General features: G+C 43.0%; 1 protein-coding gene across 1 annotated transcript in view; it reads right to left on the reverse strand.

The window, feature by feature from the left end:
- Positions 1-25,346, reverse strand: part of LOC126484817 (follistatin) — a 235,444-nt gene that overhangs the window by 26,853 nt on the left and 183,245 nt on the right. The window contains exon 5 of the mRNA XM_050108414.1: positions 15,451-15,504. Within this exon, the coding sequence (XP_049964371.1) occupies positions 15,451-15,504 (54 nt within the window). The remainder of the gene's footprint in view (positions 1-15,450; positions 15,505-25,346) is intronic.

Consider the following 25,346-nt stretch of genomic DNA (forward strand, 5'->3'; position numbering starts at 1 on the left):
GCACATGTCGTTTCTGACGCTGAGACTTTGCCAGCTGAGCTGTCCCATCTTGAAGTTACATTTTGTCAAAATGGTTAAAGTGATAGACAGATTGAAAGTGCGTTGCGCTATCGACCAACTGTACATCGGGTGGTTGATGATAATTCTGAGTCAACACCTAAGTCTACTGCCTTTTTGCCTTACGTAGGAAACGCATCCAACAAGATCGGTCGTTTTTTACGGAAATACGATGTGAAATGTGTTTTCCGACCTTCATCTAAAATTAGAGCACTTTTGAGTTCCGTTAAGGATGATCTTGGACTGCGTAAAGCGGGTGTATATCGTATTTCTTGTAGCTGCGGCATGGCATATATTGGTCAAACTATCAGGACCATGGAGGACCGATGTACAGCATAAACGGCACACACGATTACAGCAGCCAAGTAGATCTGCTATTGCCGAACATTGCTTGGATACTGGTCACCCCATGTTACATAATAACACCGAGATATTGGCATGTACGTCCAGCTATTGGGACAGTGTTATTAGGGAGGCAGTTGAGATTAAATTAGCGGGCAACCTCGTTAACAGGGATGGAGGTTTCTGTTTAAACTCTATTTGGAATCCGGCTCTCTCCCTTGTCAAAAAAACAGAGGGACAGAGTCATTGCTACCTCACCTGCGAATTCATAGTCTCACTATCGATAGCTCTGACATTGGTCATCTTTGGTGGCACCAGTGTTCAGTGTGTGTGTTATCTTTCCTGCTTCAGTCCGAGAACCGAGGTTTTAAATTTGCATGTACGCCGCCTGTCCGTTGCAGTTAGCCTTGAAAATGGCGGGGTGTTCTCCCGCAGAAATATCGGCGGTCACTGAAAGTGTTACCTGGCTGAATTCCCGGAAGTTATTTGTAAGATCGATTGATTTAACAGGCCAGTTGAGGTGCACTAGGACACCTGAGGGTTTGCTCAACCAGGAACATATGCTTGCTGGCCTCGACCACGCTTTTTATCATCTTGGAAGACGGTAGTGTTCACAACAAATTCATCGTGAAGATTTAGGGGCAACACTTTTTCATCGAGAATGTTGAATAAACATTCTGCTTCATGCTTCAGTGGTTCACGAACGATGCGTCGGATAATGTTGTGAAAACTGCACAGTGTTTCAACGAGACCGATGCTCGTCATCTACAGGTGCTTGCTGACGTGTTGCTGCAGTGGCTCGTCGTCAATAAATGCGCTGGCTCGCTAGAAGAGCGCAGTCACTGCAGGATGTAGCTATAACGTCATCGTAAACGAATCACAAAGGACGACGGCAGCAGGAGGGAACAGCACGTCATCGTCCTCTATGATTTGTTTACGATGATGTTATAGCCCCATCCCTTGGTAACTGCGCTTTTCTAGCAAGCCAGCGCGTATGATGATGAGCCACTGCAGCTACACGTCAGCAAGCGCCCGAAGATGGTGAGCAGCTGTCTCGTTGAAATACTGTGCAGTTTTCACAATATTATGCGATGCGACGCCCATGAACCACTGAAGCAGTTACTACGCCATACCCAACCATGGTATGAAAAACACTCGCAAGGACAAAACCATCTCCAGCCTGAACTGCAGCCTCCACGTACTGCTGGTTAAACGTATTTGGCCGTAGTGAATTCGACGCCTTGCATCGTTTGAAAAATTCGCGACTTGTCGAACCACAGTACAGACTACAGTCAGCTAATGGCCGAATTTTCTGTGTTGTTTCGGCCAGCAAAGGGGTGCAGTTTTATCTGCCGCCGTGGGCAAAGGTCTTTTGTGAGGCATGTGACTAAATGTCCATTATATGTCACTTCACAATGTTTGCTCAAAAAGTGGTTGTCTTTTGCGAGGTATGTGACTAAATGTCCATTACACGTCACTTCACAATGTTCGCTCAAAGAGTGGTTCAGATGGACCTACATTCACGTAAAGTAGCAATTCCTGTCGTGTGTGAAACTGACTGTCATTGACAACGCTGACGCTCGTCTGCAGTCCCTGTTGGTTATTATCTTTTTATGACCACTGCACTTACACCGCATTGTACTGTTACGAATGGTACATCACTCCGTCCAGACAAGTTGGTCAGTCCGTGTTGGTACATCAACAAATCGGGCGACTTCATTCATTGTGTGGTAATGGTACGACCAAACACGAAAGCTCCTTTCTACCATCGTCTCGCATCTCCACATCGACCCACCTAACTTTGCTAATTCCATACAAGCGACTGGCATATATAACGGGCAGTTGCTGCAGTGTATAAACACCGACATGTAGGCGAGGGCTAGTGTGGCATTCGTGTCTTTCGACATACGTGTGATAAATGTGGAAACGTGAACTATGGGGATGTTATTGCCAAATGCGTCCAAACAGGGCCAATGTGCTGTTATTATTTTCTTGAATGCCGAAGGAAAAATATTGATAGACATTCATCAAAGAATGAAGATTCTGTAAGGGGCAGTATGTGTATCGAAAAGCACCGTTGTGGAATGGTATACCAAGTTCGGTGCTGGTCGCATTTCGACACAGGACACTGCGACCTGTGAGGCCAGCCTCATCAATTACACACAACAATGAGGGGGCTGTTGATGATGCGATTAGGGTGGACTGGCGCACAACCATTTGTGCACTAGCAAAGGATCACGACTTCTGCTTCGGTAGCGTGCAACACAGCACTGTAAGGTCTGCAGCCAGTGGATACCCCGAGAGTTGAACGCCGAATGAAAAGTAAACCGGATGGCTTTCTGCCTGAAGCACATGAGTTGTTTCAATGCTGAAGGCAATACGTTCCCTGGGCGTATTGTTGCAGGCGATAAAAGCTGGTGCCACCACTGGGAGCCGGAGTCGACCATGCAGTAGCGTCATCCATCGTCCATTCGTTCCAAGAAGCTCAAGACCAAGCCATCTGGTGCAAACGTGATGTTCTTTGATTACTGGGGCCTATTGCTTATTGATTTCAATGAACCTGGCGTCTCCATCGTTGGGGAATGGTGCTGTAGAATGCGAGCAATTAAGGTGAACGTCAGAGAAAATTGCAACAAGAGGTGCTGGTGCTTTGTGATAACTCACGTCCCCATATCGCAAATGTCGTAATGCAGAACTTACACCAACTCAAGTGGGAGAGACTTAAGCATCATCCCTGTGGTCCTGATCTCTCCGCATGCTCTTATCACGCCTTCGGTCCCTTAAAAAGGGTTTGAAGGGTCGATAATTCCTGTCGGACGAGGGTGTATAGCACTCAGCTTCGGACTTCTTCGTGCTGCAGGACACGGTGTTTTACCAAACGGGTATCTTCAAACTGATGCGTCGGTAGTATGACGGCCTCAATGATTATGACGATTCACAGCCATGACAAGCAGCAGTGTAGGGTCATATGACCAGGTACCAGTCGTACACCATCTACAGTGCTCCAAAGTGAATACTGTGCTCTGTTAAGAGGTGACTAATAATTTTTTTCTGGTGGGGTTATCATAACGCACAAAATGGCTTCTATTGTTCTCAAAGGTATTGCATGCGCAGAAGTAACTGTCGCGACATGCAGCAAGACTTAGTTTGCTTATGTGTCCTACGCAAGTTGTGAAACATATTTGTACAAGATGTTAAACGTAAACTTGTACAATCGCAAGTTATGCCGAACGTCCGTTATCTCTGTGTAATATAGCTTGAAACAAGTAGTGAAATCTCGTGACTATTAGAACCAACCAAGAATTCTTGCGTGCAGTAGATCTGCAACATATAGTTGGCGTTGTCAGTGCTTCGTACACCCATTTAGAATGGTTGTTGCCAACCATGTTAAGTTACCGTGTAACGTATCTTTCACGACAGCACTCGTCTGCTCGTCCTCTGGCTATTACGAATGTCAGGGACGGCTTCTAGAGTATGAGGGAAAGGGGGTTGTCCAGCCAGGAGATGATGCCAGGGTCTTTCCGTAATTCTAATAGGGTTGTGGTCAGGCATAATACGCTGATTTCAAGGGAGAACGAGTTTCTCTAGAAAGCAAATGTTTTCCAGCACCTATTGAAAATAAACTTTGAAGAGACCTGTCAGGAAGCAGACCTTTTTCTAAGAGTGAGCAGGAAATGACCATTGAGAAAGCATGAATTCTTTTCTTGAAGCTGTTTGGCTGAAATAATTAAATTTTAAAAATACTTTCGTGGCGCGGTTTGAAGCTAGCGAAATGGAAAGGAAAGCAGCTGTCACTCCTTTTGGGGTGGCGGAAGTAAGCGTGAACCCTGTGTGGCGGAGGTGGTCTGTGATGTAGGAGGGCGTACTGAAAAGTAATTCCTCCAAAGTTTGCCTGAGATAACTCTTAAAGCTTTTTAAGTAAAACAAACTTTCTACAGCTTTATTCGTCATGTCCACGCATTTGGAATCCTCTGCCGCTAGAAGGCTCCAAATTATAGCGTGTAACATGGCGTTGCATAACGTAACTATGTCGGTCCCTGAGAAACAGCGTGCTGTGGTCGAGTTTCGAATTCGAAGAGTTCATCCACATGCGGAGCATCTTCCGCTTCAGCATGACAATGCTAGACCACCTAACAGCACTGCGACATCTATAACAATGCTACGCTTCGGGTTCAGTGTAATTGATCATCCTCCATACAGTCCCGACTTGGCCCCATCCGATTTTCGTCTATTTACAGAACTTAAAGAATACCTTCGAGGGCTTAACTTCGATAGTGGCGAAGTGGTGCAAGCAGAGGTAAGGTTGTGGCTCCGTCAGCAAAATCAAACATTCTACTCTGATGGTATCAACAAACTGGTCTCTTGTTAGGAGTAATGTGTAATGTGTTCGCCGCCTGGGTGACTAAGCTGGGAAATAAATATGTAGACACGAGTATAAGGAAGTAGAATGTTAATAAAGTTCATTTTATTTAAAAAGCGTAAAGAGTTTTCACGTAAAAAATTCGGAGGCATTACTTTTCAACACGCCCTCGTATTTTCGAAGTCGGGAGTAGGCGATCATTCGCCAATTACCAAGTATTACTTCCATCACGGAAAACAGAAAGAATACGAAACTACATTCCCATGTGATGGAGTGAATTTCGGATCTTTTGGTTTTATAGGCCAGGGTTGTCGTTCCGTGACGGTGCAAACGCTCAGTGGATAGAGACCTCGAATTTAGTTCTGGAACCGAATAGCTAGCTAGGCGATGGTGTTTAGTGAACGAAATAGACTTGAAGCCAATAAATTATATTTGTTTACATGGAGGCTTGAAGTGTAATGTTTTGGTGTGACTTTCTTTACCTACTGACTCTGACCTGTTTTCGTTTTATCTTTGCTGAAGATTATCAGCGAGGGTTGACAGAACCAGCTGGAGGCGATCTATGTATTGTTGGCAGTGCTTGTTTTCCATTCTAGTCGTCGGATCGCGGAATGTTCTGAAAGTACTTGGATTGTATTAGCCAGTTACTGTTGGCATGCGAGTAGTGAGAATTTTAATCCCATCTCGCTGGTCAAAGCGGGGCTGGTGACCCTTTTTCAGACTCGCTTAACAGTGTAGCAATGCTGAATATTAATCCGGGTCCGCGGTCTGGTCACACGTGTCCTGACCGTGCCCGTGCCCAGACACGTCCGAGTATCGGCCGTGACCCGGAGGACGAAATGTACCATCAGAATACACTACTGGCCATTAAAATTGCTACACCACCAAGATGATCTGCTACAGACGCGAAATTTAACCGACAGGAAGAAGATGCTGTGATATGCAAATGATTAGCTTTTCAGAGCATTCACACAAGGTTGGCGCCGGTGGCGACAACCACAACGTGCTAACATGAGGAAAGTTTCCAACCGATTTCTCATACACAAACAGCAGTTGACCGCGTTGCCTGGTGAAACGTTGTTGTGATGCCTCGTGTAAGGAGGATAAATGCGTACCAACACGTTTCCGACTTTGATAAAGGTCGGATTGTAGCCTATCGCGATTGCGGTTTATCGTATCGCGACATTGCTGCTCGCGTTGGTCGAGATCCAATGACTGTAAGCATAATATGGAATCGGTGGGTTCAGGAGGGTAATGCGGAACGCCGTGCTGGATCCCAACGGCCTCGTATCACTAGCAGTCGAGATGACAGTCATCCGCATAGCTGTAACGGACCGTGCAGCCACGTCTCGATCCCTGAGTCAACAGATGGGGACGTTTGCAAGACAACAACCATCTGCACGAACAATTTGACGACGTTTGTAGCGGCATGGACTACCAGCTTGGAGAGCATGGCTGCGGTTACCCTTGACGCTGCATCACAAAAAATGGTTCAAATGGTGCTGAGTACTATGGGACTTAACTACTGAGGTCATCAGTCCCCTAGAACTTAGAACTAGTTAAACCTAACTAACCTAAGGACATCACACACATCCATGCCCTAGGCAGGATTCGAACCTGCGACCGTAGCGGTCACGCTGTTCCAAACTGAAGCGCTTAGAACCGCACGGCCACACCGGCCGGCGCTGCATCACAGACAGGAGCGCCTGTGATGGTGTACTCAGCGTCGAACCTGGGTGCACGAATGGCAAAACGTAATTTTTTCGGATGAATCCAGGCTCTGTTTACAGCATCATGATGGTCGCATCCGTGTTTGGCGACATCGCGGTGAACGCACATTGGAAGCGTGTATTCGTCATCACCATACTGGCGTATCACTCGGCGTGATGGTATGGGGTGCCATTGGTTACACGTATCGGTCACATCTTGTTCGCATTGACGGCACTTTGATCGGTGGACGTTACATTTCAGATGTGTTACGACCCGTGGCTCTACCCTTCATTCGATCCCTGCGAAATCCTACATTTCGGCAGGATAATGCACTACCGCATGTTGCAGGTCCTGTACGGGCCTTTCTGGATACAGAAAATGTTCGATTGCTTCCCTGGCCAGCACATTCTCCACATCTCTCACCAATTGAAAACGTCTGGTTAATGGTGGCCGAGCAACTGGCTCGTCACAATACGCCAGTCACTACTCATGATGAACTGTGGTATCGTGTTGAAGCTGCATGGGCAGCTGTACCTGTACACGCCATCCAAGTTTTGTTTGACTCAATGCCCAGGCGTATCAAGGCCGTTATTACGGCCAGAGGTGGTTGTTCTGGGTACTGATTTCTCACGATCTATGCACGAAAATTGCGTGAAAATGTAATCACTTGTCAGTTCTAGTATAATATATTTGTCCAATGAATACCCGTTTATCATCTGCATTTCTTCTTGGTGTAGCGGTTTTAATGGCCAGTAGTGTAAATGTAGCCTTCTAGACATGACCGGTGTGTGCTCGAAGAATGTCAGTGTGCCGAGAGAGTGCCGGGCGGAAATTGTTCTGTCTAATTTTTCACGTGACGGACGACGCGACGTTAGAATTGTTTCGATGATGTACAACTATGCGTGACTGTTTTGTGTACAAAATATGGATGTGGAAAACTTAAAAGAGAAGATGTTCGTAAATTTTTTTGTGCTTTAGTACCAGACAAATGAAAAATACTGGATTTCCGAGTAGAAAGATAGAGTCTGGGAGAAAACCACAATAGATTTTCAAGCCAAAGGTAAGATAAAAATTATACAAATTTTAATACAGAAAGATATTTATTTCCTTTCTATTTTGCAGATGGATAGAAGGTTTTGCTTTATTTCATTACTATATCGCCAAACTACGTGTTCTTATCATTCCGCACTCCCTTGTGAAGAATTCGGGAAGTTTTTTAATTGATCTCGTACAGAAAATGTAGCATCTGCTGATCTGCCACGAATTCGAGGTAGGTTTCGAAGATTTCGGATCCTTCAGCAGTTACCTTTTGATCCATTCTCTGTTCGGCCATCCTGTAACCTTCCATTTTTCGAGTAAAGTTGTACAATATACATGCCGCCGTTGTAACCATTGTAAGGTTTTTAGGACCTCCGTGAAAGATTCTTGCATATATTCGAAATTATTGTTGCAAGATCCCGAATGCGTTGCGGATATCCTTCTTACCCGACTCAAACGAAACAAAAGTTGACAGAAGACGTGCTGCATCGTCTTAAAACATTCATAAAATTTTGTCTCTTCGTCCACGAGATGAGGAAATAATATTAGAAATTCTCCCTGTATTGGTTTTGTTTTCCGAGCACTGCATGTCTTCTTTTTTGCCTTTGTTCTTTTTCTTCTTCCTCTAAAGCAAGTGCTATAAGTCCCAATTCACTATTACGAAAACTAGCGATCGTGTTTAAAACTTTCACAAACGAAAAACAAAGACCACCACTTTCGAGTCACAGAAACGCGGACGAGTTTCGGTTACGTGTGGTTACTAGAGGAATTACCCGGAGCATGGGCGTCACTCGTCCGACGCAGTGTGCTGACACGGCCACGACAGGTGCGACCGCACCTTGCAAGGACCGTTTCAAGGTGACTGCCGTCCTCTGCGTCTACTTCATCGGTACTGTGTGTGCATGCAGCCAAGTGCCTCGCATCACAAGTGTATGTCATTTCATCACAAAGTCTTACTGTCTGATCATAAGTGTGTGGACACGCTTATGTAATGCGGAATCGACCACCACATGCCACCACAAACGGACCCGCCGACATGAAAGGAGGCGGGGAGTATTGTGTTGTCAGTAGAAAAGCAGAAACAGCAGAATGGGTCGGTTGGGAAAGCTTAGTGACTTCGAACCTGTACTGGTCACTGGATGTCACCTGAGAAACGAATCCACCAAAGTCACTTTATCCTGCTAAACACGCCCCTAGTCGATTTTTGGTGACGTGATTATGAATTGGAAACTCGAAGCTAAACCAAGGCCAAACAGGCCGACAGAAAGTGTCGAGGATTGGGGATGGTGGTTGTGAAACATAGCATGAAATCAGTGAGTTTCAAAGTGCTTCAAGCAGACTGTCTAGTGCAATGATCGTGCGTAGGGAGTTAAAAAGAATGTGGTACAACAGTCGAGGAGCTCTTCACAAGCTACATGTTTCCGTAGTCAATACTAATCGACGCTTGAGGTGGGGTAAAGAGTGATGCCACTGGACAGTGGTTCACTGGGGTGACCTACTTTGAGGTGACGTCATCGCCACCATCTTGGATAACAGTACTTTGGGGCCACGTCCTTGTCTGGGGTGACCTACTTTGGGGCGACGTCCTGGTCTGGGGTGACCTACTTTGGGGCGACGTCCTGGTCTGGGGTGACCTACTTTGGGATGACGTCATCACCGCCATCTTGGATAACGGTACTTTGGGGCGACGTCCTTGTCCTGGGTGGCCTACTTTGGGGCGATGTCCTGGTCTGGGGTGACGTCCTGGGCTAGGGTGACCTACTTTGGGGCGATGTCCTGGTCTAGGGTGGCCTACTTTGGGGTGACGTCATCGCCGCCATCTTGGATAACGGTACTTTGGGGCGACGTCCTTGTCTGGGGTGACCTACTTTGGAGCGACATCCTTGTCTGGGGTGACCTACTTTGGGGTGGCGTCCTGGTCTGGGGTGACCTACTTTGGGGCTACGTCCTGGTCTGGGATGACCTATTTTGGGGCGATGTCCTTGTCTGGGGTACCTACTTTGGGGCGACGTCCTGGTGGGGGGTGACCTACTTTTGGACGACGTCCTGGTGTGGGGTGACCTACTTTGGGGCGATGTCCTCCTTGGGGCGATGTCCTCCTTGGGGCGATGACCCCCTTGTGCCCCTACTTAAGCCATCATAAAAGCGAAAGTTTGACACATCCCATATCAATGTCCACTAACAGGTGTCCAGATATTTTTGACCAGACTGTATATCAAGTATTCTAGCTGTGCCCATCCACAAAACAAAAACATTCACAGACATATTTTCCACTGCTGCTGTCCCCTTATGGAGCAAGTTACTCAGTAGGGCTACTCTGTGCGCAATTTGGTGTCCTGTTGCATTCGAGAAAGAACTGAATTACTTCCGTTTGTTGGTCTCACAACTTTTCACTAAGAAATTAACAAGTATGGTCGTTTCTCTCTTTGGTTACGGTTAGTCACACTCAACATATAGTCTAAACTTCCCAATTACTATTATCTATTGATTTGCTTCTTTTTTCGAGCGAGATGGCATAGTGGTTAAGTCTCTGGATTAATATTCGATTCGGAAGGCGCAGGTATCAAATCGACGTCTGTCCGTCCACATTCATGACGGTCGCTTCCCTAAAGATCACTTTGAAGCAGTCGCTGAGATGGTTAAAGTCACGACCTTTTACTTGCAGCATCGTTCCCAAACCTGAGTTTGTGTACTGTCTTTAAAAACTTAGTGCTCGATGGGACATTAAACGAAAACCTCCTGCTTCCTTTTGTGGTTTTTCCTGCATTTGTGAAAACCAGTAAACTTAACTCGTAACGAAGCTAGCGGAGAATAGCGAAGTCGCTATCGTTTACTGGAGAGAGAAGCTAAATGGAACAGAATGTCAAACTTCGTTGCCGCTGTATTACCGCATCCTCTTATTTTGAATTACTATTCACTGAAGACAGAACGCTGTATTCAATTTGAACTGCTATGCAGAAAATCTACGGAATAACTAGGTGTGTTAAAATCTGGATTACATTCTTCCATTGTGTAACGGCCTTAAAAACATGCTTTTTTAATGCATTCTCTTTGTATGCCTTCTTTTCTTCATCTAATTGCTACGAGGCAGCACTCCATTTTTCCTCTGAAATCTCTGTGATTTACTAATTTCCTTTGTCAATGTGTAATTTCTTCGTCGATCTTCCATTGTATTATGCAAGAATTGAAAAGCTATAAAACATTTGTTATCCAGACGTTTGAAGGTATCCTCTGACAGAAAATAGTACACACATAAATTTTCACATTAAAAGAAATATACTCCTTACGAGAGCAGCAGCAAGTTAAGTACTACATACAAAGATCTGCAAAGATATCATCTGAAATGGAACAAAAAGAAAAGAAAGCGCTTTATGCTGGCTGCATAACATTAAGCTCATTTTTCCAGAGACGATTAAACATTCCATACAAGAATTTATTAGAGAAGGAAGGGAAGTAAAGAATGATTGTGCACAGCTAATCACAACTACTTTGCTCTTGAAATTAAAATCGACAAATAGAGGCTATGGAGTTCAACGCATACCAACTGCAAAACACAGAATATACGAATGCAGCATATTAGCTCATGCAAAGCCGTCGCCGTAAATGTGCAAGAAACCAGGTGCTCACCCAGAACCAAGAGACTTGAACCTCAAAGAAGGACAAAGAGTGAGCAGCCCTTAACGCTCTTTGCTGGTTAAAAGGCAGCTCATACAGATATCTAGATCTTTGAAATTTGATGACAGCAATGAGGTTTCCAGCAGGTGTAATAAGATTCCATGCTGCGCTGTACCCATAAGAAACTGACTTTATGGCCAGTTAACGGCTAATTGAAGAAAAGAATCATCTGAATTCTTGTTAAAAATCCTATTCTGCATAAAAATACTCATATTCGGTGAAGTGTTGGTGTCAAATGAGCGAGGTTGCGCTTGCAGGAGGAGCGAAATTCAAATCCGCATCTGTCCATGCAGACTTAGGTCTCCCTTGGTTCCCTTCGTGTGTTAAAACAAAGACTGGAATGGTTTGTCAAATAGGATCTTGTGTTTCGTTTCTAGTTGCCTTCTCTATGTTTTTTGGGGAGGAATGACTGGAATTTATGTATAAATCATATCGTTATTTTCGTTGTGAAGTCGACTGCATTTTCAGTATGATAAAAGCACGAACAATAATTGATAAAAGCGGAAAGTAACACAAATATTGCTTTTGGAGATGGAGGCTTCGAGAAATAAATGTGTTAATAGGCAATCAAAATTATTAGCCGTGAAAAGGAAAGTATAAATTGACTGAAAGAAGATATCAATTTCCGGGTATATTCTCCGAAAACGGCAGGTTTTAGTTATACCAGTGAGAGTAATTACACCAACATGTGAGTAAGATTCGAAATTAAGAAGAAAGAGCGTTTACTTATTTGAAACTACAACTATTGCAAAGGTTTTCGCAGACAATATCACACAGAATTAGCCCTTTAGGCACTGAACAGTAATCCCCGATTCATTAAAGACTCAAACTTCTAATTACTTCACAAATGAGTCATTGTGTTAAATATTCGTCTTTAAGCGCGTAAGCGAGAAGAAGTTTGGAAAAATTTTGAAATTATGTTAAAAGTTTGTTGGAATTCGCTAAGTGCTGTCATTATGATGAGTGGAGTTTGGGTAGTATGCGCTCCGTTCTAGGCAAAAGCTGGATTTCTTACGTATCTCAGTGTTTATGACGTCATATCTCCTGAAGTACGTGTCGTACAACGATATAATTTTGTACGCACTTTCAGTGGTACATGTGGATACTGTCTGCAATATGTGTTACGAGTAGAGTTAACTGTAAAGAACTAATACATGAAAACGCCATTTTACAATAAAGAAGTAATACATGGAAACGCTATGCCTAATGCTGAAGTCTGTAAGAACAGCGAAAACATAGTAAGCTATAAATTTCTTTCCTTTCATTATTTTGTGGGTGGTGTCAGCGAATAACAGTTTCAGAATGGTGTGAAATTATATATTAAGTGTATTGGAAGGCGCTAATTGCTGTCATCCTCAAATTCTGGAGAAATAGATTTCTACTATTTTAGCGCGGCCTCAAGACATCTACACTGTTTCTAATTGGAATTCTTTTCTTATTGTGTTAAACCTGTAACTTAAGATTACACCTCCTAATCAGTAGATTGTGACAGTATTCAAAAATTTTAAATTCGATCAATAATCATACGAAATATTGAAAATAAAATATTTGTTGGCCCTGGAAGTCATTAGATAGAAAACTTTCTACTGTGACTGGTTACTTTGTCCCAGGTTATTCGCTGAGTAATATATTAGGTTGGTGCATAAGTTCTTAGAGTTTCTGTTTTTCATATTGGTATTCCGGTTACTACGGGTTTATTTATCGATTGTCATTTTTTATTTGCAGTTCACTGTTGCTATTTGAGTTTACACATTGTCATTTTGTCGTTTGGAGACAAGTGAGTGGAGCTGTGGGCACTAGAAAAGGAAGTTTCAAGTGGAGGAATCAGAACTTTCAGGCATAGTCTCCTGTTTGAATTAAGTGTAGGGGTGGCAGCTGCGGAGGCAGCTAGAAACATTTGCACCATGTATGGGGATAATGTTATTGGACAGAGCACGGAAAGAAAATGATTTTCTCATTGTAAGGAGGATTTTCGCATTAGTGACTCTCCGCGGTCAGGAAGGCCTTAGGGGGTTTGATGATGATCGTTTAAAATCACGAATCCGTACAGATCCACGTAGATTACTCGGTAACTAATAAATGTGACGAATTGTGATTATTCCACCATAGTGCGACATTTGGGTGCAGTGGGAAATGTTCAAATATTGGGTGTGGGGGAGCTGCGTGCTCTAAGCCAAAATCACACGAGAAATGGTGTCTTTATGTTGACATGAAGAAAACAAAGGATTTTTTGGGCCAAAACAAAACATCAACTCCCCGTTCAGAGATCTGCACACATCCACAAAAGATAATGTTATGCATCTGGTGGAAATGTGACGTCGTGGCATGTTACAAATTGCTTCCCCGAGGTTTAACCATCACTGTTGACGTTTACTATCAACAACTGAGACATCTTGCAGAAGCAAACCAAGAACAACAACCAAGAAGACTGCATGTAGTGATACTACGCCACGATAACGGCCGCCCGCATTCTGATAGCCTGGCAGAAAATACTATACATGAGTTGGTTTAAGAAATAATACTGCACACCCCTTATTCACCTGATCTTGTGCCCTCAGCTTTTCGCCTTTGCGGCTCTTTATCGAACACAACCTTTAAGGAATTTCCTTTCCGGATGAAAATGCGCTCCGAACAGACTCGACGAGTTCTTCGCCTCGAAACCACGTGATTTCTACAGTCACAGAGTCGAAAAGTTACCCTACGGTTGGCAGTAGTAGTGAAGGAGAGTATATTATTGATGACTAAAGTCTTTGTTATGTTTATCTGTTATGTATATTTAACTTATGGAAAAACGCTACGAACTTATGCACCAACCTAATAGATATTTCAGGCGCATTATGTGCTACATATACTTTAATGTTAGCTAAAATACAACACATGTCAAGTCAACATGTGATGATCACATTAATTGATGCAATGTTGCAACATGCCTATATCTATTCTTCTCTGCACCACTGTATCTCCCAGATAAATACAATTCGTCCACATACACAGTTTTTGAATTCTGGAACCATTTTCTTTCCTCGCTGTATAACACAACCTACTCACCAGACTACCAAACAGGAGTTCTCAGTTCATGACTTGCTTTTCATGCCTTTCTCAAAACTTACCTAAATACAAATAATCTCCCAGAACTGGTTATCTCCAGTAGGAGTTCTTTATATATTTTTTTTACGCATGACGCATTGTTGTTTAAAAAGCTTTACTAATATCGTTAGTAATTTTTAATGTTATCGATAAAAATCTGGTTTCAGAGTGACACTAAACTTGTTAAATCTTATATTTGATGATGTTTATATAACAACTGTCATAATATAACTGTTATCGATTCAGTTAGTTTGTTACTGCCTAACTAATAATTCTCACCATATTTTTTCTGGGAGATTTCGCAGTATAATGACTGCAATCAAGAGCTAGGGATGGAATACATAATTTCTGCATATCAGTGTACCAGAAAATTTTGCTAGCATCATTTGCGTGTTTCAGTGATAATTAGCGAATGGCGTTATCAGAACATACAACATTAATCAGCCACAGTATTTAGTAGAAACTGATCTGCAACTATAGTCGTGAAAATGTTCGTAGCAAAATTATGTCATCGTGCTAAACTTTCAAATTAAGAATTAAGTTCATGTGACTATCATGCAACCAAAGAGAGCACAGAAAGTTTAAGGAGGTCGCAGCAGTTTGTCGCTAAAATTTGCGTAATGTTTACCTGCAAATCGAGGTTTATTCTTCAGAGATAGAGCAAACTGTCAAAAATGAAAGGAGTCATTCTTTACTGTCAGGACACGTAACGCTGCCTACATGGTTATAAAGAGTCAAATTCTAGAGCAGTTTTCCGGTTCCTCTGTTTACCTCACAGCATAGAAAAAGTCTTTCAGACCGTAGGGCTTAGATGTTTATGTTTACTTCAGTATTGGGAGATCGTTATTCCATTGAAGAAGTGAAAACTTTGGAGCATGTGTGTGTGTGTGTGTGTGTGTGTGTGTGATATGTTAATCGGAGTAAAAGTCATTGTCGTATAAACAAACTGTATGTAATTTTCACTTTTTCATTTCCCAACCAAAACTGGCAGGACGAGTGTTGTAGAGGTGTGCTGTTTCCAGCTGAGCTCAGGGTTCTGAGATGAGAGCATCTGCAGTCCTACATGGGAATAGTTGTAATCGAGAGTGTGCGCCAGCAGAGCGTTTCGGGCTGTCACTTTCAGTAGGAAGAGGAAAGGAAGCGGACGCCACACAGAACAAAACAGAAGAACGGCTGCTAACCTGAGATGTGCCTCGTTCGATTCTCGTCTGCTTCGACCGTCGGCCCGTGGCTTCCTGGTGCCGAAAAGGAGGAATTAAAATTATACAGGTTCGCATGGTCACAGGTACGAATGCAAAGCTCTCATACATGCGCACAATACAGATACATATTATATTGCTCGTTGCCCTTTCTCCTACCCTCCCTGCTTCTCAATCTCTCTCTCTTTCTCTCTCTCTCTCTCTCTCTCTCTCTCTCACTCGCAAACATATGCACACATTCACATCCCCAGACATACTGACACGTACATATATTTTATGTATGTTTGCAGCTACGCTTCGTTAAGTGCCAGTATATATACAGTATATATCAAAGCAATGTAGCGGCAGGTAGCAGGAAAGTTAATACTTGACTCAACAGTTGATTATAGTGTTTCCAGCGGCATCGCTCAGTTCAGTGTAGGAGTTCCTGACACAGGGTTTCGGGCAGTTCAGTATTGTTGTCGGAAAGTCGGGTATCGGTCTCTACACTGTTTTTGTGACGTGCGGTATCGGTTTTTTTATGCTTTTCGTGAGGCGAAGTGTCGTATATTTCTTATATCAGTGTAATTTTGTTAGTTCAAGTCAGTTTTGTAATAATGTGGATCTATTTGTGTTAAGAACTTCGTAAACTGTAACGTTTACCATTATTATACTGAAGTTGAAAAAGTATTTTATATATTAGTTTTGTTTTCCTGCCTATTCTAGCAAATGTATGCTTGTCAGAACTTTGCGTGAAAACTCATAGTGAGCGGACGTATTCTGGCGAAGGGTCACTCTACAATGTACACTTAGGTGACAAAGGTCATGGGATAGCGATATGCACATATGCAGATAGCGGTGGTACCACATACGTAAGGTATAAGAGGGCAGTGCATCGGCAGTGCTGTCGTTTGTACTCATTCGATCGACGTGAAAAGATTGCCGATGTGATTATGGCAGTACGAAGGGAATAAACAGACTTTGAACACGGAATGCTAGTTGGAAGTAGCCACATGGGATGGTTCCATTTCGGATATCGATACTGGATTCAGTATTCCAAGATCCACTGTGTCAAGAGTGTGTCGAGAATACCAAATTTCAGGCATTTCCACTTACCACGAATAACGCAATGGCTGACGGACTTCACTTAACGACCGAGAGCAGCGGCGTTTGCGTAGAGTTGTCAGTGCTTACAGACAAGAAACACTGCCTGAAATAATCACAGAAATCAATATGGGACGTACGACGAACGTATCCGTTACGAGAGTGGGGCGAAATTTGGCGTTAATGGGCTATGGTAGCAGACGACCGATGTGAGTGCCTTTGCTAACAACGTGACATTGCCTGCAGCACCTCTCGTGGGCTCGTGACCATATTGGTTGGAACCTAGACGACTGGAAGACCGTGGACTGCTCAGATGAGTCCCAATTTCAGTTGGCAAAACTGATGGTGGGGTTCGAGTGTGGCGCAGACCCCACGAAGTCATGGACCCAGGTTGTCAACGAGGCAACTGTGCAAGCTGTTGGCTCCATTATGGTGTGGGCTTTGTTTGGATGCAATGGACTGGGTCCTCTGGTCCAACTTAACCGATCATTGACTGGAAATGGTTATATTCGGCTACTTGAAGACCATTTGCAGACATTCATGGATTTCATGTTCGCAAACAACGATGCACTATGTCGCCGGGCCACAATTGTTCATGATTGGTTTGGAGAACTTTCTGGACTATTCGAGTGAATGATTCGGCCATCTAGATCGTTCGGCATGAATACAATCGAACATTTATGGGACATAATCGAGAGCTCAATTGGTGCACAAAAATCGTGCACCGGCAACGCCTCTGCAACTGTGGACGGCTATGGAGGCATCATGGCTCAATATTTCTGCAGGGCACTTCCAACAACTTGTTGAATCCATGACACGTCAACCTGCTGCACTAAGCCGGGCAAAAGTAGGTCCAGCACTATGTTAGGAGGTATTCCACGACTCTTGTCACTTCGATGTATATGATGATCGGTTTTCATAAACAAAACAATAAAAGAGTCATTTGTGATAACGATGTTAATGAAAATTATTTTTTGAAATACCAATGACCATATAACGAATCTTTAAATTATCTGTCAAGGATCTGGAAGCGAATTATAGTGGCATTTAAACAATGGACATCGTGCTGGATAACTACAAAGGATGATTAATTTTTGTGCTGAGCAAATAGAAGTTGAGTGCTAGGAAACAGGACAACTCTGGAAATTGTTGAGTGAGGGCAGTTACGCCTTAGGATGCGTCCAGAATAAGCAGATTCAGCTGTTGACAAACAGCCGAGGAGCTCGCTTGATAAGACCACAAGTTCGACTGTTGTTCATTTCCCTTGCCGTACAATCTAGTTCCTACTACACTAGTGTCAAAAATGGTTCAAATGGCTCTGAGCACTATGGGACTTAACTTCTAAGGTCGTCAGTCCCATAGAACTTAGAACTACTTAAACCTAACTAACCTAAGGACATCACACACATCCATGCCCGAGGCAGGATTCGAACCTGCGACCGTAGCGGTCACGCGGTTCCAGACTGTAGCGCCTAGAACCGCTCGGCCACCCCGGCCGGCACACTAGTGTCGAGAAGTTGCGCACAGTCAGGAAAAGAAACACATGGGAAGAGCAAAAATGGATAAACGTGGTGAATTGCTGTCAAGGTTTTCCCACAAATCAGGGTTGTCCGTACGAAAAGAACATTCCCTGCTACAAACAGGCACATGGTTGTATAATTTCCGAAAGTGAATTTGACACATAATATGTGAAGTTTGTTTGCATTCTCTTTTCAAGTAAGGTTGGCACTTTGGTGAAGTTTTTAACGTAACGACACAAAGCCGTCATTGGACACTTTTGTGCAAGGTTGAATTCTCGAATGTAGTACAGAAAAATCAGGCACTGGCTGCTTCCTCAGTACTGTTGAATGTACCAAAAATGTAATTTGAAGGCCTTTACAAACATTCCGAGACACAGGAAGTGTTTGGATCAATACAAAGTAACCAGTACAGAGCAATCACCACAACATGACTGATACGCGTTTCACTGTATGATGAAGTCAGTGATGCCTGCAAAAACTTATAACTGTCTCGGAAGTTCTGATTTCTCCACAACCTGTTTTAGGTGTTGGGAAAAGCTGATCTGCACGGTACAGGTTCGGCAAAAAAGACGCATTCGAAAGATTGTGAATATAGTTCTCTAGAATTGAAATTGAATTATCGTAATTTGTAACCTAGCGAAGGGTAAACGAATAAGTGGTGAATATTACAAAAGTCCTCCGAACCAACAGAACGACAAAAGGGATACAACAGACAGATTGATACAGAGACAAAAACTCCATGAGGACAATGTATATCTCAGAGCTTTGTTAGCTGTTGGAAAACAGAGAGATGTGAAATATAAATTATTTTAAAATGCTCTTCATTCATGAGATTTGGTACAGTCTGACTTCTGACTATTCACACGTCTAAAGCCGGTCGGTGTGGCCGAGCGGTTCTAGGCGCTTCAGTTTGGAACCGCGCGACCGCTATGGTCGCAGGTTCGAATCCTGCCTCGGGCATGGATGTGTGTGATGTCCTTAGGTTAGTTAGGTTTAATTAGTTCTAAGTTCTAGGGGGACTGATGACCTCAGATGTTAAGTCCCATAGTGCTCAGAGCCAGCCACACGTCTAATCCGAATTTTGGGTGGAAACAGTTTTCAGTTCAGTGAAGAGTTTATAACAGTCGTAGATACGGATTTAAAGATCTTCCAGCGTCGCGCTTCAGATATAGAATCTAGTCATTGGAGAATCGTTGGACATAGTACGCTGACCTAAAAAGGGGTCGCATCAAAAAATTAGTGCTTCTTTTAGTTAAAAGATACAGCCCTTCACTGCCAGACCGAAATATATTGACCTGATTCTAATAAATTGAAGACATTGATACCTAAATATGCCAGTGGCGATGGCAATTTCTGCGATGAGACCTTCTTTCGATTCAACGATATTCTCCCAAACAACTAAATGAAGAAATTGACGCCATATGGGTTCGGTGTCGAGGCTAGCTTGGTCGATCCATTGGCCGTGGAACACAGCTGTCAGAGGCAGTTCCCCTCACAAACTGCTGAGGCAAAACCCTGCCCCTCTCTCCCCCCTCCAGCTTCTCAATAATATTTCACTTAACATCGAAAGATATATCCTTAAGAGTTTGGCTGCACAATTTGAGGGAATATGTGATATGTCCTTCCATTAAGGCAGGCAAAGTGATTTTGTCGTCCATTTGCTCCCTCATGGACGAACAAGTGTATGAACAGACATGCTGTCTTGAACAGCTTAAGTCAGTAGCCATATGTTTCTATTACAGTTATGTATGTCTTGCAGTAATCTATCTCCTGTATAAATTTAGATGAATAGTCTGCAACACACTACATAGAGAGTGACTCTCCTAAGAGTCATCAGACGCATTTACTCTGATATTTCGGCAAATATTGTTAATTTTGTTTTTGAAACTTGAAGCTGGATGCTGCTCATCAACGTTTTTCATGCGACGCCCAGCGACGATGGAAAGCATAGGTTTGTTTCCCGTTACAAGCAAAATTATTTTTAAAGCGGAATTTTGCGTATCCATTCGATTAAGTGGCCCAAAATTAGTCTAGTTTTACAGATATGTACTCGTATTAAAAGGGACAGTAAAACATAGGGAACAACGAGTACTCCAGCAACGACGTCACTGTCGTGGCCCGCGCTCACTGCTACCGCCATGCTGAAGCGTGCTGCTCAGTCGCTGCTGGAACACTGGTTATTCTTCATATTTTACTGTTTCTGTTAACACATATCGGTAAAACGAATATCGCATTCGACTAATATGGTAGGGCTCAGTCGAATGGGCACGTAAAATATCGATTTAAAAAACATTATGTTTCACACGGGAAACAAACCAATACATTCCGTCGACCCTGGGGTCCCATGAAAGTCATGACGAGCAGAATTTGTTTGGGCTGACACCAGCTACACGCTGTAAAAACGAAATTGCAAATAACTGCCGAAATGGTTCAAACGGCTCTGAGCACTATGGGACTTAACATCTATGGTCATCAGTCCCCTTAGAACTACTTAAACCTAACTAACCTAAGGACATCACACAACACCCAGTCATCACGAGGCAGAGAAAATCCCTGACCCCGCCGGGAATCGAACCCGGGCGCGGGAAGCGAGAACGCTACCGCACGACCACGAGCTGCGGACTAACTGCCGAAATACCAGAGAAAATGCGCCTGGCTACCCACGGGAGAGACAAGCAGTAAAGAAATAGGAATATACAGGATATCTCAAAACTTTAGGGTCAAAATTATGCAGATGGCAAAGGAAGCTATAATGACTACTATGATATAAGAAACTATTGGTCGGGAATGAATATATATGTTCTTCTTGCTGTGCCTAATAGATTGATAGACGCACTGACATGGTGCAGTTAGAATCCCCGGCTGTTTAAAAAGAGATTTACATTGAGCTCAGTTACTATTTTAGTTATTATTCGAACAGCCCTTTTCTATTGTACTGGCACTTCAAACAACAGAAAAGGGCTGCTCGAATAATAACTAAAATAGTAACTGAGCTCAATGTAAATCTCTTTTTAAACAGCCGGGGATTCTAACCGCACCATGTCAGTGCGTCTATCAATCTATTAGGCACGGCAAGAAGGACATAGCAACTGTTTCACAAACAGGAGCATTCATGACTAGGGAGCAAGAGCCGGACTAAACTTACATTTACCAAGACTGAACAAACAAAAAACACAAAATAGCATTTTCTACAACGAAATAAATTGTAAGATTAAGAGCTGGCCGCTGTAGCCGAGCGGTTCTAGGCGCTTCAGTTCGGAACCGCGCTGTTGCTACGGTCTGGGTTCGAATCCTGCCTCGGGCATGGATGTATGTGATGTCCTTAGGTTAGTTAGGTTTAAGTAGTTCTAAGTCCAGGGGACTGATGACCTCAGATGTTAAGTCCCATAGTGCTTAGAGCCATTTTAATCATTTGGAAGATTAAGAACCAATAAAAAAGCAAAGATTTAAATCTATAGTTAAAGCATACCTCTTAAATAACTCATGCTACAAAATCAAGGATTATTTACGAAACTCAGAACAAGAAGTGGCAAATACGACAGTTATTCCGTAAGTCATAACAACTATGGTATATCTTGTGATAAAGCGACAGCATGAAAATTTCACGATGTGGACTGAATTGGTGCGGCAGTGTGTATATGAATGCCAACTTAAAATAGGGTTCCAGTAAAGGAGATCACGGTAAAGGTTGAAATGAAGCACATGCATTGGAACTCTGTGTAAATTTATTGTCAAAGAGTAAAAATGGAACAAAAATGAACAAAAATACTATTGTGCTTCAAGATAGTCCTCCAGTGCATACAGACGGCGTTGCCAACAATGGGGAGTGCACTGAATGCCATTGGCATTGCCATCAATGTGTGCCACCTATCGCCGAAATGCCCCGAGGACATTCACTCTACTGAAAAAGTGCCTCCCATGCAATGGTTTTCTCAGTTGTGGAATGAGATCGAAATCGCGTGAACTGAGGTCTGGTGAATAGAGTGGCTGGGGGAAGGTCCATCTTTAAAACGGCCGACCACACACCGAACCTTTCAGGCGCTGGTGCCGAGCCATACTCGCATGCGGCCGCAATGTCTCGGTTGATTTTGGTAATGTTTGCCAAGGGCTTTCGAATGTATTTACTGCGATTACGATTATGCCACATGTTCGCACGATATACTGTAGTCGTCATGAATTATAGGATGACTGTCATATTAAAATTATTTAGTAATAAATAACACTCATTATCCAGTAAACTGCCATATTTTAATGAATATTACGGTAAAATCCTACGGCCAGGATCTCTTTCCATTTTCTTGAGCTTAAAATCTCATTCATTACGAAAGAGTGCTTCCTCATTTTTTTTCAGCAGGCCAAAGACACAACATGAAGAAATGAAAAGAATGGCTGAAGTATCTTGTAAAATTTCTGACACAATTTTGCAAATGCCTTATAGTAACTACCAAAGCTTGTGCAAGTTTTTTAAAAAAATGGGACCTTAGCATCAAAGATAAATGGCCCTTGTTTTGAAAGCTCGCCCACTGGCGAAATGTAAGAGATGATACACTATCAACTAGGTGGTATACCTCGAATGACTGTGTCTCAGTTCATGCACTACAACGGCGCATAAAATATTGCCATCCTCAAGTATCCCTGTTGTCTGTTTTACATTGAGACAGGCAGGTAAGACCTTAAGAACTAATCCGTCTTCAGTTTGGTTTCAAACATCAACGACTTCAAGTAGCACCGTAGGGGAAAAATCATTAGGGAGAGATATGGCGATCTCGCTGCCCAATGGGGCAGGATGTTCCCTTTCAATTTATGTATATGTATATGTATTTATATCAGGTAGATGTCTCGAATGAACATCCGGCAACGTTCATCAGTCAAATAGAGTTGTACCAAATAAGATCGGAATAGTTCACGTAACGTAATTTTAAACCAGAAGTTGCAGAGAATCATTTTTGGAGATCTGAGAGAGGCTGGTGTATTAATGTTTATTACTTCAGACACGGCTGTTTCGGTAGTTGGAAACAGCATCACAGTTAAAAGAGAACTTATCTATAAACTATACGTGCTATAGGAAGTTCGGCACCGCATTACAACACTGGATAATTCGTTGACAAAAGTGTACACCTGGTTGAGAATCATTTGACCCAATTGCTTTCACATGTTTTGTATGACAGGGCTGTTTTTGCCGCTCCACCAACACTCTTCACACCATATTCTTCGAATTTCACTGTGAAGCTGAAGGTGCCATCATGAATTGTATCCTACACGATATAGCTCTCCATCTGCTCAAATTCTCTCTTTGTAGAGAGTCTCGATCAGAACTCTGTCGTCTGAACGACGTGGTTCCTCCTAAGTTTTCATCCCTGATGATAAATTTCTTCCAATTATGATGTTGCGTAACTTTTCCCTACACATTAGTTTGGACCTTCGGTCACCATCCTGCAGTACCATTCATTAAACGCTTGTCCGTTAGTTCCTGCAACGAGTAATTCTCCGTCTTTGACCAACTAATCGTGAACTGTGAACAGTAGTACACTTCATCGTATCCATATCATACAACTGTGTATCGTTTTTCAAGGGAGCGTCACGAGCGTTAATGCACCGAAAACTTGTTTGTTACATAAACTGTAACTTTGCACATTCAGGAGCTCGTATGATTCTTTACCTCAAAATACTCATCTTAGGGTCGTGTAGCGTCTGTATAATTTTCACTCTAATGGTTCGCGACAACGTGCTCAAACAGTAGAGGCGAGCGACGAAGAGAGACAAACAGGTGGTTATAATACACTTTGATTATGAAATATACACTGATAGAAAATAAAAGTTTTACACTATGAACACCTTGGCATAATCTTACGAAAAACTGATACGCAGCACTTTCGTATCTGTGGGAAATGTTTACTAAAATTTCATCGTCAAAAAAAATGCTGTCCTACAGATGAAGAATGCTGTAAGCACAGCATGGCTGTTGGTTGTGTCTAACTTTTCTGGAAGTTTCCAGGTGGAGACCACAACACAGCGTACCCAAAGGACGTGCACTTGCAGCTTATCGCCATCTTTATCATTTTCAGAGTCTATATCCGAGAGTCTATATCTACAGCTACATGAATACTCTGCAATTCACGCTTAAGTGCTTGGTAGAGGATTCTTCGAACCACCTTCGGACTATTCCTCTACCGTTCCACTCACCAACAGCGCTTGGGAAAATTGAACGAGCTGTACGAGCTCTGATTTCTGTTATTTTATCGCGATGATCTACGTAAGCTGGTTAGCGACTGTAAAATATTTTCACATACGGAGGAGAAAGATGATGATTGAAATTTCGTGAAGGGATCTCGCCGCAACGAAAAACGCCTTTGGTTCAAATGGTTCAAATGGCTCTGAGCACTATGGGACTTAACATCTGAGGTCATCAGTCCCCTAGAACTTAGAACTACTTAAACCTAACTAACCTAAGGACATCACACACATCCATGCCCGAGGCAGGATTCGAACTTGCGACCGTAGCGGTCGCGCGGTTCCAGACTGAAGCGCCTAGAACCGTTCGACCACACCGGCCGGCCGAAAAACGCCTTTGTTTTAATGATTTCCACCCCAATTCGCTCATCATATCCGTGAAACCCTCTGCCCTATTTCGCGATAGTACAAAACGAGCTGCCCTTCTTCGGACTCCTCCGTCAATCCTACCTCGCAAGGATCACGTCCCATACAGCAGTACTCAAGAGGACGAACAAGCGTAGTGTAGGCAATCTTTTTAATAGAGCTGTTGCATCTTCTAAATGTTCCGCCAGTAAAATACAGTCTTTGCTTTGCCTTCCCCACAATATTATCTATGTGATCGTTCCAGTTTAAGTTCTTCGTAATTGTAATTCCTAGATATTTAGTTGAAATGAGAGCCTTTATTCGTGCGATTCATCATGTAACCAAAATTTAACGGATTTCTTTTTATACTCACATGGATTATCTGACACTTTTCGTTATTCAGAAACATGTGCCACGTTTTGAACCTCACAGATATTCTGTCTAAATCATTTTGCAATTGGTTTTGATCTTCCGACGACTTTATTATACGTTAAATGACAGCATCATCTGCAGACAATCAAAGAGGGCTGCTCAGAGTGTCTCCTAAATAGTGTGTGTAGACTGAGAACAACAGAGGGAGTATAACACTTCTGTGGGGAACGCCAGATATCATATTACTACGTACTGTTACCTATCTGACAAGGAATCACGAATCCACTCGCACAACTGAAGTGATACTGGATAAGGATGCAATTTGAT

The sequence above is a fragment of the Schistocerca serialis genome, chromosome 6 (assembly GCF_023864345.2).
Source record: "Schistocerca serialis cubense isolate TAMUIC-IGC-003099 chromosome 6, iqSchSeri2.2, whole genome shotgun sequence".
Taxonomy (NCBI): domain Eukaryota; kingdom Metazoa; phylum Arthropoda; class Insecta; order Orthoptera; family Acrididae; genus Schistocerca; species Schistocerca serialis.